Raw genomic sequence first — 18144 nt, 5'->3', positions numbered from 1 at the left:
CTATCACATATGTATGGTACTCTTCTATAATTTTCAAAAGAAGGGTACTACGTAGCTTTGTGAGGCAGTTTGCATCTTAAATATCCTAATAAAATTTGGTATCTTATCCAATGATAATGCTCTTTTGCTGTATTCAGAACTCTTTTCAGTTAAAGAATTTTCATGATTTTTCATCCATTCATGAACCACATCAAATCTGTGCCACATCTGTCTGCTGTGAAGCCACTTTCTAGATCTGACACTTATTCCAAAATTCACTAAAATTAAAAACAAATAACAGTAGTAAAAACATTTAGGTTCACCACAAAATATGACCCACATGAAACTCAAGTAATCAGTCATATATATATATATATATATATATATATATATATATATATATATATATATATATATGTGTGTGTGTGTGTGTGTGTGTGTTTTTATATAATATATATATGTGTGTGTGTGTGTGTGTGTGTGTGTGTGTGTGTGTGTGTGTGTGTGTGTGTGTGTGTATGAAGTGGTACCTTGAGATACGAGCACCCTGAGATAAGAGTTTTTTGAGATATGAGCTACGATTTGGTCATTTATTTTATACTGAGATACGAGCAAAATTTTGAGATACCAGTCATACTTGGGGATGTTGCCGCAGGTCGGTAGCTCGGCACATTGGTCCAGCCTCGGCTGAGCTGGTATCTACATATTTCCTGTGGATCTCATGCACTGTGATTGTTCTTTCATCTTTTTCACACTATTTACAGACTTTTTTTTTTATCTTTAGAAAGTGCAGTTTCAATTTCTGTTTAATGTTTGTGTGTGAATGGTGCCTACATCCTTTCCTACCTCCCTCCTCTTCCTCCACCATTTACCACCCTTAGCAGAAAACATGTCTCCAAGGTAAAAACACTAAATCAATTTTTGATGTTATTTTAAATATGTTCATGCATTGATAAAGTATGCATGTGTACATAACTGGAAAAGCAAAACAAATTTCTCCTATCTCCCCTTACCTCCTCCACCAACGATTATAATGGAGGGGTTAAGCAATGCAAATAAACCTCTATGGTAGCGGTGGTAAGGCCTCTATTCCCCCTCTCCCTCCCTCTCTCTCTCTCTCTCTCTCTCTCTCTCTCTCTCTCTCTCTTCCGTGATTATTAGAGCATCCAGTCTTCTGTGGGTGGCTATATTTGTACACTCCAGCTGATTGACAGTCCCAAGTGAGGGTTGGGAATGTAGTAATGTCCCATGGAATGTATCCTCTGAGATATATATACATTATAAGAATAGTTTATATACTTATATTATCTTTTATTATGTTTCATTATGTTTCTGTGCAATAATTATTATTTGTAAATATCTTTTTCTTACTTGAAAACACATAAAAAAATAGGAGTGCTCCTTTGGGGGAGGCTGGAATGGATAAATGGCATTTCAATGCATTTCGACAGGAAAATTTTTTTTTTTTAAATATGAGCTTTTTGAGATACGAGCTCCATCACAAAACTAATTAACCCCGTATCTCAAGGTACCACTTTATACACACACACACACACACACACACACACACACACACACACACACACACACACACACACACACACACACACACACACACTTTCAACAATGAAATTTCTAGATGCCAAAGAATTTCTTTAGATAATACAAAGGCAGTACTTAAATATAAAAATAAATCACTGATTAACATAATGGTGATTATCTATCTAACCATACATTGTGTGTATTTATATATATATATATATATATATATATATATATATATATATATATATATATATATATATATATATATATATATTCTCTGAATATACATGAAAAACAATTTTACATGTCAGAAAACAAACTATTCTAGAAGAATTTCTATGATTACCAAAAACTGAAAACCTTGCAACTAAAGCCTTCATCCTTCTGAATGGCTTTACTAATAATATTTGATTAAATTATCTGGTCCCTTGAGGTAGGAGAGAAAAGTGGCATACCTGCAATGCTCTACAAATTGTTATTGATAAAGTCATCACTATACAAGTGTGACTATAATATTATGTACATATCACACACCAATATCCTGGGATGGAAGTTCAATCACAATGGAAAATTCTGTGCCACTTACTTGTACATGCACTAATCTATTTGTGGAAAATAACGCAATTTAATTTTTTGGTGCAATACCATCCATCTATTTATATCTACTTTTATGATTGTACATTTATACTCGTAACAACTCACTTAACTACACATGTAAAGTTCAAAATGTCAAGATAACTGGGAGACAAAAAAGCCTGCAGTGTTGCCTTAATCTATCAAGACCTACTTGGGATGATTTTCCTAAATACATAATCGTACAGACAGCAGAGACTTACTTGGTTTTTACTTCCGTGTCAGGGTCATTTCCAATCCAGGCCTCTACTATGTCATGATTATCCAGAGACACCTCACCCTCCTGTAATGCAATTGCTGTTATCTATATATCCACTTGTCATGTCCTCATAATTTGCAATAGTCACTAATTTGTGAAGATAATTTTTTTTCAAAGTGCATTATATAAGAACATAAGAAAATAAGGGAAGCTGCAAAAAGCCATCTTGCCTATATGAAGCAGTCCCTGTATGCAATATACCTACCTATTTTCACCTAACATCCCCATTCATAAATGTTTACTTATTTTTTATTCATTTTATTTTTCTAAAGCTACCTAATGACTTATGACTAACATGATTTCTGAGTCTGTTCCATTCACCTATCACTCATTGAATAATAATAATAATAATAATAATAATAATAATAATAATAATAATAAAAAAAAGGCCCACTTGAGTGCTGGTTCTCTACAAGAAAGAAAAGCATCACCCAAAATTAGGGAGCAAATGCCTTGATACCTTCCTCTTAAAAGAAGACAAGTCATAAGAAGTTGGAAATACAGAAGCAGGAAGGGAGTTCCAAAGTTTACCATTGAAAGGTATGAATGATTGAGAGTACTGGTTGACTCTTGCATTAGAGAGTTGGACAGAATAGGGATGAGAGGAAGAAGAAAGCCTTGTGCAGCGAGGCCACAGAAGGAGGGGAGGCATGCAGTTAGCAAGATCAGTAGAACAGTTAGCATGAAAATAGCAATGAAAGATAGAAAGAAATGCAACATTTCAGAGCTGAGAAAGAGGCTGAAGACAGTCAGTCAGAGGAGGGGAGTTCATGAGACAAAAAGCTTTTGATTCTACCCTATCTAGTAAAACTGTGTGACTGGAACACCCCCAAACATGTGAAGAGCACTCCATACAGGGGCAGATAAGGCCCTTGTAGAGTTAGCAGTTGGAGGGGCAAGAAAAACTGACAGAGACGCCTCAGAATGCCTAACTTCATAGAAGCTGTTTTAGCAAGAGATGAGATGTGAAGTTTCTAGTTAAGATTATGAGTCACTCCCAAGTCCTTTTCCTTTTTTTACTTTCTCCAGTTCTACTCCATCTCCCATCTTATAGATTCCCACTGGTCGTCTTTCACTTTTTCCCATTTCCATGACATGGCTTTTGTCCATATTGAATTCCATCTCCCATTTTTTACTCCATTTCTAGATCTTGTTTAAGTCTTCCTGCAGTATTTCACAATCCTCTTTTTGTTTTATGACTGCACAGTTTTGCATCGTCTGCAAACAGATTTATGTAGCTGTTCACTCCCTCTGACATGTTGTTTATATATATGAGAAAGAGTATTAGCACCAATACTGACCCTGTGACACTCCGCTGTCTACTGCTCTCCACTTGGACTTCATATCTTTAACTACCGTCCATATTTCTCTCCCCCTCAAGTAATTTTCCATCCATCTCAATGTGCTTCCTTTTAAGCCACCTTTCTCCTCTAACTTCCATAGTAATCTTTCATGTGGCACTTTATCAAATGCCTTTTTTTAAATCTAAATAAATACAGTCAATCCATCCCTCTCTCTCTTGTACTTTATCAACTTTTCTAGAGAAGAAACTCAATAAATTTGTTACACCAACTGACCTTTTCTAAAGCCAAATTGGCTATTTGATAATAATTTGTTGTCTTCAAGACACTCAATCCATTGTTTCTTTATTACTCTTTCACACATCTTGCATATTACACTAGTTAGTGTAATTTAAAGGTTCTTCCTTCTTTCCACTCTTATATATGGGAACCACCTCAGCTCTTTTCCATTCTACTGGTACTGTTCCATTTTCTATTGAGCATTTTATGATGTATATAGGACTTGCTAGTTCTTCTCTACATTCTTTTAATATTCTGCCTGAGACTTCATCCAGTCCCTTTGCCTTCTCCTCATCTAATTCCGTCATCAACTCTTTCATTTCAAGCTTGGTTACTTTAATCTCTTTCATATGGACAGTCTCTCTATTACCCTGTGGTCTTTCAAATTTGGATTCCTTAGTAAAAAGCTCCTGAAATTTAACAGTTCTGTCACACTTTTTGGGTCTTCCACCATTCCGTTCTCTCCTTTTAACCTTTCTATTGTTTCTTTTTGCCTTATTTTTCCATTTATGAATCTATAGAATAATTTTGGTTGTTCCTTACATTTTTTGACAATGTCCTTTTCATAGTTCCTTTCTTCTTCCTTTCTCACCTTAGCATATTCATTTCTTGCTGTTTTGAAGTTTTCCTTATTTTCTGGATTTCTGTTTCTTCTCCACCTTTTCCATGTTCCATCTCTTTTCTCCTTTGCCCTAGCACACCTTGCATTAAACCAATCTTTCTTTCCTTCTTCTTTAGGTCTATATTTTGGGACATATTCCCTGACTCCTGTTTTGTATGTTACCAAAAATAAGTTATACTTCTCTTGCACTATAGAGTTTTCCATCTCCTCTCAGTTTACATTTCTAAAATAGCTCTTGAGATTCTCAATATCAGCCTTTCTGTAATTTAATCGGTCTCCTTTGTATGATTCGTCTCTATCTACCTTTCCCTCTTCTATATCCATTTCAAATATTACATGGTCACTCTTTCCCAATGGGCACTTATGTCTTATATCATTGTTCATTTGTATATCCCTTGTAAAAACTAGGTCCAATCTCACCAGCTCATTGTTTCCTCTGAATCTTGTGTTTTCCTTTACTCTTTCGACCATCATATTATCTATCATTAGGTTCAGGAATCTATCTCCCCAGGCTTCTTCCCCCATACCACTTTCATAACTTTCCCAGTCCACCTCCTTACAGTTGAAATCTCCTACTAATATCACTTTTCTCCTTTCTTTAATGATTCTTGTAAGACTCCTTATTGTGTCATTTATCATGTCTTTATATTCTTGATTGGTCCATGAATTTGTTTTCTTTTTATCATTATTGTTGTTGTTATTTCTATTACTATTAATGTCTATTATCTATAAAAATTATAATATTTTGTAATTTATTTTATAATAATTCTATAATGATCTTTCCTCAAAGCATGACTCTTCTACATAAGATTATGATTATGATCCATGATCCTGAATTTTTGTTGTTTTCTCTGATTGTCACTTCTCTCTAATTATAATTTTATTTTTTTTTTTTTTTTTTTTTTTTTCTTAAACTGTCTCTATCATAAATTTCCTCCATAGCAATGAGTCCTTCCATTCTGTATCTCTTTCTCCATTCTCAGTGACTTCTCTTCAGACTCCACTGCCATCTTGAGTCTGTGATCCTTAAGTTATCCTTATTTCTTATTGTTAAAAATTTGTATAATTCAGCTATTATCAAGCCTGATGTTCTCTCCTATTTCTTAGCGATATCATGTTCAAGTCCCACACTGCTGCCATTGATTTATGGTGATGTATGGACTTGACTACCAACATTCTAGCCTATCTATCTTCTCACTTAACCTCCTATCACGCCCAATTAGGGCATAGCTCCATCACATCCAAATTGATCTTCAAGGCATTTTTCTCAGATATTCCATCTCTCTCCCATCAGCAGGCATCTGAGGTCTTGATATATTTTCAGCTTTTCATTCTGATAGCAAATCTTACTTCTATCTCTGATCTCTTGACTGTACCAATGTTTTATTGGAATCTATAATGAGACATTATCCATTGCTTTCATAGTTCTCAACCTAATATAAAAGCACAAGTAAATACGGGAAGTTACAAGAAGCCATCAGCCCTACACATGGCAGTCCTTATATGAAAATACCAATCTATTTCCACCTATCATCCCCATCCATAAATTTGTGTAATCTTCTAAAGCTCTCTAATCTACACCAATAAGCTGGTCACTCCATTCCATTCATCTACTACTCTATTTGAGAGTCAGTTCCTTCCTACCTCTTTCTTGAATAAGAAGTTTGCAAGTTTAAACCCATAATTTTTTGTTCTATCCTGATTACTGATCCTGAGAATTTTGCTGATGTCCTGTGACTTGACTTTAATTTATTTACCCTTCCAAACTCACACTTCTTCTCCCACTTCTTTGTTTAACAAAAAGAAGTCTAACAAACTTTTCCTTTTACAAACAATTCATTTCTTAACTCATCAACATATCTGAGGAAAATCAATCTTTCCAATCCTCTTTGCTTAGTCTCAACATAACAAAACTATTTCTCTCAGACTTCCTTTTTCTAAGTTACTTCACAACACAAGAACAAAATATGCCTTGAGTCACATGTAATTGGAACAGCAAATAAACTTTTCTATCACAAAAATTCAATAATAAATCCCTGTCTGAATGGAAGTGCTCCTTACTATGTAGCTCTGACTTGGTCCTCTGTTTTGGCCGCGCCGGCGTTCTGGAAGTTATCCTTTGCGGGACGTTTGTAACTGCCCCTTCCTCATCCATCTGGAGGAGGAAAGAATTTAGGTTTGAAACACATTATAATTTCAAAGCTTAATACTATAATCAACTCTTGTTTTTCCAGACTAAATGGTGAAAGAACTGGTCCAGATAATGAAAAGTCCGGATAACACAAAATTGTCCCTCATTTGCCAAATATGGTAATTTGTCTCCTTGGACTTCTTGATGAGTTGCAAAAATTTTGTTTATTTTGGTTTCCCTGACCAAATAAACCAAAACAAGTTTGCCTAATCAAAATTATTCTAAGACTAAAAATAACCTAACAGTAATAGTTCAGCACACCAAAAAAAACTTTATGAATGTTAAGTATAGTAAGTACAGGCTACTACCACAATATGCAGCTGTGTCATGCAATGCTGGCTGTGTCCACATCACCAGCTTCACTCTGCACAGTGGCCTTAAAAAGTCTGTGTCAACTGCGGAATCGCCACAGCCATCCATTGTTCCCACTGTAATTATCTATACCTATCAATTTCTGTGCCTGCTTCTTAGCTGGTGCAAGGCTTTCAATACCAATGACATTGATTGTAGCTGATTGCTGCTGCACATATATATCCCTTCATGTCTGCAGCATCTAATGCAGTATCTTTTCCATTCCTTGCATTTTTCCTTGGTGCACCTTTACTACTTTTACTTGATAATGCATCCCCACACAGTATTTGGCAGATTATTCTACCATCTTATCTTTAGATTTACTAATGTCTGACACAGTTTATAGCCACCGTTAACAGCCATTAACAGAGACAGAGAGAGAGAGAGAGAGAGAGAGAGAGAGAGAGAGAGAGAGAGAGAGAGAGAGAGAGAGAGAGAGAGAGAGAGAGAGAGAGAGAGTCACCATTGACACAAAATCTCTCCTTCCTCTTATCAGTTACTCCATTAGATCCTATAGCCATAGCTCCTCCTCGCTAATTTTTTGCTGACATTTCTCTAGAAGCACTCTGTAACACAACAGCATTCCACCTTGAGAGTAGCTGTGAAGAGCATGTTGCTCACGATTGCATCCCTTATCATCAATTCCTTCTGTCTGATTACTTTCACTATTTCTTGAGTTAGGTGTACATTTTCTTTCTGTTGTGTTTCCATGATTACTTTAAAACTAACTTTTCTTCCTCTTTCCTTTTTCCATTTGAGATGTTCGCCTTTGATAGATTCTATCACTTCATTTTCCTATTTCTTTACTAACTCTCTACCTTCTTTTATCTTTTCCTTTAGATCAGTGCACTGGGTTTTCAACACTTTGCTTTCCTCTTCTAAATCACGTTGCCTCTTTTCTAAGTTTATCATTCTTTCTATTAAATCACTGAGGCTACTTTCCATAAAATTCATTTTCCTGATTTGCATTTTTACTTCCAATTCTTTGTTAGTCTCTTCACTAAATCCTTGGAAGGCCTATTCCCACATTTCCCCTTTTTACTTCAAAGCAAAAGCCATGGCCACCCTTTTTATGTATATTTACATATCAAAATTCTTTCTTTACCATACGAAGATAGGATCCTGCACAAATACACAGCCCGACTTCCCTACTACACATTTCTAAGCAATTCCAATGGTGTGTGTGTGTGTGTGTGTGTGTGTGTGTGTGTGTGTGTGTGTGTGTGTGTGTGTGTGTGTGTGTGTGTGTGTGTGTGTGTGTGTGTGTGTGTGTGTTCACCTAGTTGTAATTTTACAGGGCCTGGGTATCATACTCGTGTGGCCCCGTCTCCATATCTACACACATCCAACTTTCCTTTAAAACCATGCACACTCCTCGCTGACACCACCTCCTCACTCAAACCATTCCACACCTCCACACATCTTTGTGGGAAACTATATTTCTTCACATCCTTCAAGCATATTCCCTTGGCTATCTTTTTACTATGCGATCTTGTAGTTCTATTTAAGTTTTCCTCTCTCAACATCATTTGCTCATTATCCACTTCATCCAGTCCATTCAACAGTTTATAAACCTGTATTAAATCTCCTCTTTCTCTTCTTTGTTCCAAGGTAGGCAAATTCATTTCTTTTAATCTCTCCTCATAGGTCATTTCTGCCAATTCCGGAACCATTTTGTTGCCATTCTCTGCAATCTCTCCAACTTCCTTATATGCTTCTTTTTATAAGGGGACCAAACCACTCCAGCATATTCCAATCTTGGTCTAATTACCATACTAATTAATTTCTTCATCATATCTTTATCCATATAATGGAAGGCTAATCCAATATTTTTTATCAAATTATACGTTTCTCCAAACATCTTATCAATATGAGCCTCAAACTGCCCATGGTCTTGTATTATCACTCCCAAATCCTTTTCCTTTTCCACCTTTTTCAACACTACTTCTTCACCCATCTTATATGACCCTCTTGGCCGTCTTCCACTCTTCCCCATCTCCATCACATGACTTTTGCTCAGATTAAATTCCACTCCCAAATCTTACCCAGGTCTGCCTGTAAAATTTCACAATCTTCTTCACTCTTCACACACCTACACAACTTCGCATCATCCGCAAACAAATTTATATAACTGTTTACTCCCTCTGGCATGTCATTAATATATACAAGGAAAAGTATTGGTGCCAGCACTGAGCCTTGTGGGACTCCACTCTCCACCACCAACCAGTCCGACTTTGCATCCCTTATTACCGTTCTCATCTCCCTCCATCTCAAGTAGTTTTCCATCCACTTTAACACTTTTCCTTTCAGTCCTCCATAAATCTCTACTTTCCATAACAGTCTCATGTGAGGTACCTTGTCAAAAGCTTTCTTTAAATCCAAATATACACAGTCCATCCATCCCTCTCTCTCTTGTATTTTGTCAACCACTCTTGAATAAAAGCTCAGTAGATTTGTTACACATGACCTCCCTTTCCTGAAGCCAAATTGATGATCCGATAATAACTTATGATCCTCCAGGAACCGTATCCAATATTTCTTTATCACCCTCTCACAAATCTTACCGACCACACTTGTTAGAGACAGGTCTATAGTTAAGAGGCTCTTCCTTACTGCCTCCCTTATAAATGGGCACCACTTCAGCTCTCTTCCACTCTACTGGTACTTCCCCTGTTTCTAATGAACACCTTATAATATCATATAATGGATCAATCAATTCTTCTCTACACTCCTTCAATAATTTTCCTGAAACTTCATCTGGTCCCATCGCTTTATCATCTTTAAGTTCCTCCAACATTTTATATAACTCCTTTTTAGGTATCTTAATGTCATCCATGTGCACATTTCCTTGTACATTCTGTGGCTTTACAAACATTGTTTCTTCAGTAAATACTTGCTGAAACCTATTATTTAGCAATTCTGCTATATTCTTAGGGTCATCTACTATCCCTTGCTCTCCTTTTAATCTTTCAATGGACTCTCTCTTTTAAGTTTACCATTTATGAACCTGTAAAACAATTTTGGATGTTCCTTACTCTTGTCTACAATATCTTTTCAAATTTTCTTTCTTCCTCCTCCTTACCCTCACATACTCATTTCTCGCCACTCTATAATTCTCCTTATTTAGTATATTCCTGCTCTTTTCCATCTTTTCCAAGCCACATCTCTCTTTTCCTTAGCCTTAACACAAGTTGCATTAAACCAATCCTTTCTTCCTTCCTCTCTCGGTTTATACTTTGGTACAAATTTCATAACTCCTTCTTTATAATATTTCATAAAAATCTCATATTTCTTTTGCACTTCTCTGATTTGTAACATCTCCTCCCAATCTAATTTTCTGAAATAATTTTTCAAACTTTCTGTGTCCATCTTTCTATAATTCAATCTACCACTCCTGTATGTCTCTCTTCCTTCGCTGTGTTGTTGCTATCTGCATTTCCATAACCACATGATCACTCTTTCCCAAAGGACACTTGTATTGTATATCTCCACATAGGTACACTTCTCTTGTTAACACCAAATCCAGTCTAGCCGGTTCATCATCTCCTCTATATCTAGTATTTTCCTTCACCCTCTGTTCCATCATATTTTCCATCATTAGATTAAGAAATCTCTCTCCCATGCTTCCTCTCCAACACCACTTACTAGATTTTCCCAATCCACCTCCTTACAATTAAAATCTCCTACTAGTATCACCTTTCTTTTTCCAGATAATACACTTTCCAAACTCTGTAAAGTATCCTTGATCATATTGTCGTATTCCCTTAATGTCCAAGAATTTGTTTTAGGAGGTACATAGGTCACCATGATTATTAATTCTTTTCCATCACTTTTTATCCTTATGCTTATCACTTCTGTGTTGTTCTTCCCATACCAAACCTTATCCACATTTATTTATTTCTTCGTCATAATCATAACTCCTCCTCCACCTTTACTCTCTATCCTTTCTCCATATATTATATTTATTATCCAAATTTATCTTTGTTTTTCATGCAATTTTGTCTCAGTCAAACACACTATATCAGGCTTCTCCACTATCATATAGTCTTGCAATTCCAATCTACTTGACAGTATCCCATCTATATTAGTATACATTACGGTCCACCCACTGCTCCTCTAGGGGTTCCTCCGTATTCCTTCTTTCCACATACCACTTTCTTTTTTTTTTTTTTTTTTTTTTTTTTTTTTTTTTTTTTTTTTTTTTTTTTTTTTTTTTTTTTTTTTTTTTTTTTTTTATATATATATTTATTATTTTTTTTTTATATATATATATATATATTATATATATTTTTTTTATTTTTCCTTCTTTCCACATACCACTTTCTGACTCTCTCTCCTATAACTCTCAAAAAACTTTTCTTCCTCCTCAGACCGCTCATCATTTTTCCTTCTCGCCTCTTCCACCAATTCCTTATATCTTCTCCTCTTTCCTCATTTCTATTCTTTCTCACAAACACCTCTTTACAACCTTCTATCTCTCTTAACTTTGATGTTCTATATAGGATATCCTCCAGATTGTTGTGACTTCAGTACTACTTTAATCGGTCTGCTCACTCCTCCTTATAAGGACCCAGTCTATGGATCTCTTCCACTTCTTCTTGTAGGTCTTTTTTCATCATCATTTAGATTTTGAACAGATCTCTTACCGTTTTAATTCTTCCTTAATTCTCTTAGGCTTATATGTTATATTTTGTTCTTTCATCCCAAATATTAACACACTCTTCTTCTTTTCTGCTATTTCCCTTATCAATGTTATTCTTCATTACATTAACCAGTTCCTTGGACCTTTCTTTTTTGTCTTCCTTCAACTGATCTTTAATTATTTCTTGTAATCCAACCATCTCTGCTTCCTCGACTCAGTCCATTGTGTTTTCTTCAGTTACCATTCCCTTTCAAACCTTTCATTCTGCTCATTAATCATTTCCTTAAAGTCATCTTTCTCCTTTACTACTCTCTCCATTTTCTCCTCCAACCATCTCTTGTATTTTTCAACCTCCACTCTCAAGTGAGCATTCTCATCCACCAATCGTTTTTCATTTTCCTCCAGTCTCTTAACTCTTTCCTTCAAAGCCTTGCAGAATTCTCTATCCTGCTCCTCCTCACTCATCTGAACTTTTAATTCCTTCACCAACTCCTCAAATCTCTTCTCCAACATTACCAATCTACCTTGCAATGTTGCCCCTGTTGAAGATGGACTCATGCTTTGACTGGCCACTTTCGGCTTTGCTCCCTGGGCCTCATCAACATATTTTGAATTTGGTAATTTATTTCTTACCGGTGTATCCATTTTTTCTTACTCTTCCTGGGAGCATGTGGGTGTGTGGTCACTCCAGGCCTGGTAGCTACTGTGTGTGTCTTGGCGGCTGCTATGGCTGGCCTTTGTGTTTCCCGCTCTGTCGTTTGGAGTGTGGAGGTTCTCACACCTCCGATCACTCCCATGTACCGCCACCAGGCTCGTTCACTCTGTACACTCGTTCACTCGCTGTGGTCGCCCCTCAATAGCAATAACTATTCTCACTCAAGCACATTGCTTAGCGTGTGGAGTGTTAGTTAGATGCCGCTCTTGCGCAGGAGGCACGTCCGCTCTCCATGGAGCGCGGTGTGTGTATTTACCTAGTTGTATTTACTTAGTTGTAGTTTTACAGGGCCTGGGCTTTATGCTCTGTTCCGTCTCCATATCTACACTTATCCAATTTTTCTTTAAAACTATGTACACTCTTTGCTGATACCACTTCCTCACTCAAACTGTTCCAAGTCTCAACACATCTTTGCGGAAAACTAAATTTTTTAACATCTCTCAGACATCGTCCCTTCCTTAGTTTCTTACTATGCGATCTTGTGCTTCTAAAGTCATATTCTTCTCTCAGGATCAGTTTCTCATTATCCACTTCATCCATTCCGTGTGTGTGTGTGTGTGTGTGTGTGTGTGTGTGTGTGTGTGTGTGTGTGTGTGTGTGTGTGTGTGTGTGTGTGTGTGTGTGTGTGTGTATTTATCTAGTTGTAGTTTTACAGGGCCTGGGCTTTATGCTCATGTGGCCCCGTCTCCATATCTACACTCATCCAATTTTTCTTTAAAACTATGTACACTCTTTGCTGACACCACTTCCTCACTCAAACTGTTTTAAGTCTCAACACATCTTTGCGGGAAACTAAATTTTTTAACATCTCTCAGACATCGTCCCTTCCTTAGTTTCTTACTATGCGATCTTGTGCTTCTAAAGTCATATTCTTCTCTCAGGATCAGTTTCTCATTATCCACTTCATCCATTCCGTTAATCAATTTATAAACTTGTATCAGATCCCCTCTCTCTCTTCTCTGCTCCAAGGTTGGTAGATCCATAGCCTTTAGTCTCTCCTCATATGTCATCCCTTTAAATTCTGGAACCATTCTTGTAGCCATTTTTGTAGTCTCTAATTTTCTTATGTGTTTCTTTTTATGGGGAGTCCACACAACTCCTGCATATTCCAATCTAGGTCTTATTTTAGTACTATCAATTTCTTCATCATTTCCTTGTCCATATAGTGAAATGCTACTCCAATATTCCTTAGCAAATTATACGTCTCTCTGAAAATTCTATCAATATGTCTTACCGGTTGATTATTTTCTTCCATTGTCACTCCCAAGTCCTTTTCCTTTTTTACTTTTTCTAGTTCTACTCCATCTTCCATCTTATAGATTCCCACTGGTCGTCTTTCACTTTTTCCCATTTCCATGACATGGCTTTTGTCCACATTGAATTCCATCTCCCATTTTTTGCTCCATTTCCAGATCTTGTTTAAGTCTTCCTGTAGTATTTCACAATCCTCTTTTTGTTTAATGACTCTGCACAGTTTCGCATCGTCCGCAAACAGATTTATGTAGCTGTTCACTCCTCTGGCATGTCATTTATATATCGAGAAAAGTATTGGTGCCAATACTGACCCTGTGGCACTCCGCTGTCTACTGTTCTCCACTTGGACTTCATATCTTTAACTATCGTCCTTATTTCTCTCCTCCTTAAGTAATTCTTCATCCATCTCAATGTGCTTCCTTTTATAAGCCGCCCTTCTCCTCCACCTTCCAAAGTAATCTTTCATGAGGCACTTTATCAAACGCCTTTTTCAGATCTAAATAAAAACAGTCAACCCATCCCTCTCTCTCTTGTACTCTATCAACTATTCTAGAGTAGAAACTCAATAAATTTGTTACACATGACCGACCTTTTCTAAAACCAAATTGGATATTTGATAATATTTTGTTGTCTTCAAGAAATTCAATCCATTGCTTCTTTATTACTTTTTCACACATCTTGCACATTACACTAGTTAGTAATACCGGTCTGTAATTTAAAGGTTCTTCCTTCCTTCCACTCTTATATATGGGAACCACCTCAGCTCTTTTCCACTCCACTGGCACTGTTCCATTTTCAATTGAGCATTTTATGATGTTGTATATTGGACTTGCTAGTTCTTCCCTACATTCTTTCAGTATTCTGCCTGAGACTTCATCCTTTTCCATTGCCTTTTCCTCATCTAGTTCCGTCATCAACTTTTTTATTTGAAGCTTGGTTACTTTAATCTCTTTCATATAGACAGTCTCTCTATTACCCTGTGGTCTTTCAAATTTGGATTCCTTAGTAAAGACCTCATGAAATTTACTATTTAACAGTTCTGCCACGCTTTTTGGGTCTTCCACCATTTCGTTTTCTCCTTTTAACCTTTCTATTGTTTCTTTTTGTCTTATTTTTCCATTTATGAATCTGTAGAACAATTTTGGTTGTTCCTTACATTTTTCGACAATGTCCTTTTCATAGTTCTTTTCTTCTTCCTTTCTCACCTTAGCATATTCATTTCTTGCTGTTTTGAAGTTTTCCTTATTTTCTGGATTTCTGTTTCTTCTCCACCTTTTCCATGCTCCATCTCGTTTCTTCTTTGCCCTAGCACATCTTGCATTAAACCAATCTTTCTTTCCTTCTTCTTTAGGTCTATATTTTGGGACATATTCCCTGACCCCAGTTTTGTATATTTCCAAAAATAAGTTATATTTCTCTGGAACCGTTAATGAGTTTTCCATTTCCTCCCAGTTTACGTTTTCAAAATAGTTCTTGAGATTCTCAACATCAGCCTTTCTGTAATTTAATCGGTCTCCTTTGTATGATTCATCTCTATCTTCCTTTCCTTCTTCTATATCCATTTCTAATATTACATGGTCACTCTTTCCCAATGGGCACTTGTATCTTATATCATCGTTAATTGGTATATCCCTTGTAAAAACTAGGTCTAATCTTGCTGGCTCATCGTTTCCTCTGAATCTTGTGTTTTCCTTTACTCTTTGGACCATCAAATTATCTATCATTAGGTTCAGGAATCTATCTCCCCAGGCATCTTCCCCCATACCACTTTCATAATTTTCCCAGTCTACCTCCTTACAGTTGAAATCTCCTACTAAAATCACTTTTCTCCTTTCTTTAATGATTCTTGTAAGACTCCTTATTGTGTCATCTATCATGTCTCTATATTCTTGGTTAGTCCATGAGTTTGTTTTTGTGGCACATACATTCCAATGATTGTTAACTGTGTGTGTGTGTGTGTGTATTTACCTATTTGTATTTACCTATTTGTGTATTACAGGACCCGAGCTAAGCTCTCTGTGTCCTGTCTCCTTGTCCACTCCTGTCATATCTCTCTTTCATCTGATTGACACACACTGCGTTAACGACATCATTGCTCAGTTTATTCCACTTATCAATACTACGATGCGGGAAACTGTACTTTCTCACGTCATTTAGACAGATGTCTTTCATTAGTTTTTTCCCATGTCCTCGGAGATAATTACTTGTGGTCACCTTTATCAATTCTCTGTCCAATATGTCAATCTTGTTCACCAATTTATACATAGTTATCATGTCTCCTCTTGTTCTTCTCTCTTCTAGTGTGGTCAGCCCCAGTTTCCTCAGTCTTTCCTCATAGTCTAACTTCCTGAGTCCTGGTACCATCCTTGTTGCCAGCCTCTGTACCCTTTCCACCTTCTTCACATTTTTCTTCATATGCGGTGACCAGACGCAAGCTGCATATTTTAACTGGGGTCTTATTAAGGTGCATAATATCTTCTTCATCATTCCTTCATCTAGGTAGTGGAATGCAAGGCCAATATTTTGAAGCATGTTATATGTTTTCCAAAATATCTTGTTAATGTGTTTCTCCGGTGACAGAGTGTTTTGCACGGTTACTCCTAAGTCTTTCTCCTCATTGGTCTCTTCAATTTTCTCATCACCCAGCCTGTAATCCCTGTTTGGTCTGTATCTACTTCTTCCCATTTTCATAACATGGCTCTTGTTTATATTGAATTCCATCTGCCACTCTTTACTCCACTCATATATTTTATCAAGATCTTCCTGTAGCTTGTTACAATCTTCCACATTCTTTACTCTCCTCATAATTTTGGTATCGTCACAACATATTCATGTAACTGTCAATTCCTACTGGCATATCTCATATATAATTCTTATCCACACTTTCAAATCCCACCACGTCAGCCTTAAAACACTTTGCCATTTGTCAGTTTTAAAGTTCCTACATGTCACCATGATACCCATTCTTTTACACTCAAGATAAACTTCTGATATCCCTAATATACCACTATAAATAAAATTGCCTGTGCTAAATCAAGCTGAACAGAGCTTCCATACACTCTTCAAGTGTGCTTACAGGCTGTAGGCCTTACCGTAAAATTAATAATTTTCATTAACAAATCAAACTCATGATGGGACCAAGCACTGACCCTTGTGGAACTCCACTGGTTACCTTCTTCCACTCGGACTTCCTTCCCTTCACCACTTTTCGCATTTCTCTTCCCACTAAGTAATTTTTCATCCATTTTGCTAGTTTATCACTTACTCCTCCAATTTTCTTTAGTTTCCACATCAGTCTATTGTGTGGCACTTTATCAAAGGCCTTTCTCAAGTCCAGGTAGATAGCATCCACCCATCCCTCTCTATGTTGTAGTATGCCAGTCACTCTTGAATAAAAATATAATAAATTGGATACACACGTTCTTCCTTTTCTGAAACCAAACTGCCTTTCACTCAGAATGTTTTCACTTTCTAGATACTCACTCCACTTAGCTTTAATTACTTCTTCACATATTTTCCACAATATACTAGTCAACGATACTGGTCTGTAATTTAACGGTTCCATTCTACTACCATTCTTATATATAGACACAACGTCAGCTCTTTTCCACTCTTTCGGGACTATTCCTGTTCGTATGGAGGTTTCCACAATATCAAATACAGGGTTCAACAATTGATCCTTACATTCTTTTAGCAACCTTCCAGATATGCCATCAGGGCCCATTGATTTATTAATATCCAAATTGCTTATAATTTTCCTTACATCTTCTTTAGTAACCATGATGTCCTGCATTTGCTTTATTTCCGTAGGCCTTTCTCCTATAAAATGCTCCTCCTTTGTAAACACTTTCCAAAGTTGTCGTTCAATATTTCAGCTATATCTCTAGCATCCTCATATACTTCTTCCCCATTTTTTACCTTTTCTATTGCCTCCCCTTTTATTTAGTTTTCCATTTATGAATTTGTAAAACATTTTAGGGTCACTATCACAGTTTTCCACCACTCTCTGTTCATATTCTTTTTGTGCTGTTCTTCTTACTTCAACATATCTATTCCTTGCTGTTTTGTAAACTTCTCTTGATAATACATCACTGTTTTTCTTAAGTCTCTTCCATGCCTTTTCTTTGTTCTTTTTTGCTTCTTCACAATTTCTATTAAACCACTGTTTATTATTTAAAGTCCTCTTTCTCTGATATGGCACAAACCTCTTCACAGCAGGGTTATATAAATCCATAAATTTATCTTATTTCAATTGCATATCCCCTTCCTGGTATACCACAGTCCAATCAATTTCATTAAAGAACTCCCTCATATGGTTATAATTTGCCCTAAAATAATTTAATTTTTCCTCCCTGTGTTCCACAATCTTATCC

At 36.4% G+C, this 18144-nt stretch overlaps 1 protein-coding gene across 1 annotated transcript in view; it reads right to left on the bottom strand.

The window, feature by feature from the left end:
• The window catches only part of LOC123505172 (mitogen-activated protein kinase kinase kinase kinase 3-like), a 190945-nt gene that overhangs the window by 114507 nt on the left and 58294 nt on the right, over nucleotides 1-18144 (bottom strand). Inside the window, exons 8-9 of the mRNA XM_045256333.1 lie at nucleotides 6570-6773; nucleotides 2361-2440 (exon numbers count right to left, since the gene is read on the bottom strand). Of these exons, the coding sequence (XP_045112268.1) occupies nucleotides 2361-2440; nucleotides 6570-6773 (284 nt within the window). The remainder of the gene's footprint in view (nucleotides 1-2360; nucleotides 2441-6569; nucleotides 6774-18144) is intronic.

The sequence above is a fragment of the Portunus trituberculatus genome, chromosome 17 (assembly GCF_017591435.1).
Source record: "Portunus trituberculatus isolate SZX2019 chromosome 17, ASM1759143v1, whole genome shotgun sequence".
NCBI lineage: Eukaryota > Metazoa > Arthropoda > Malacostraca > Decapoda > Portunidae > Portunus > Portunus trituberculatus.
The sequence above is the reverse complement of the archived record's forward strand: the minus strand, read 5'-3'. Positions and strand labels throughout refer to the sequence as shown.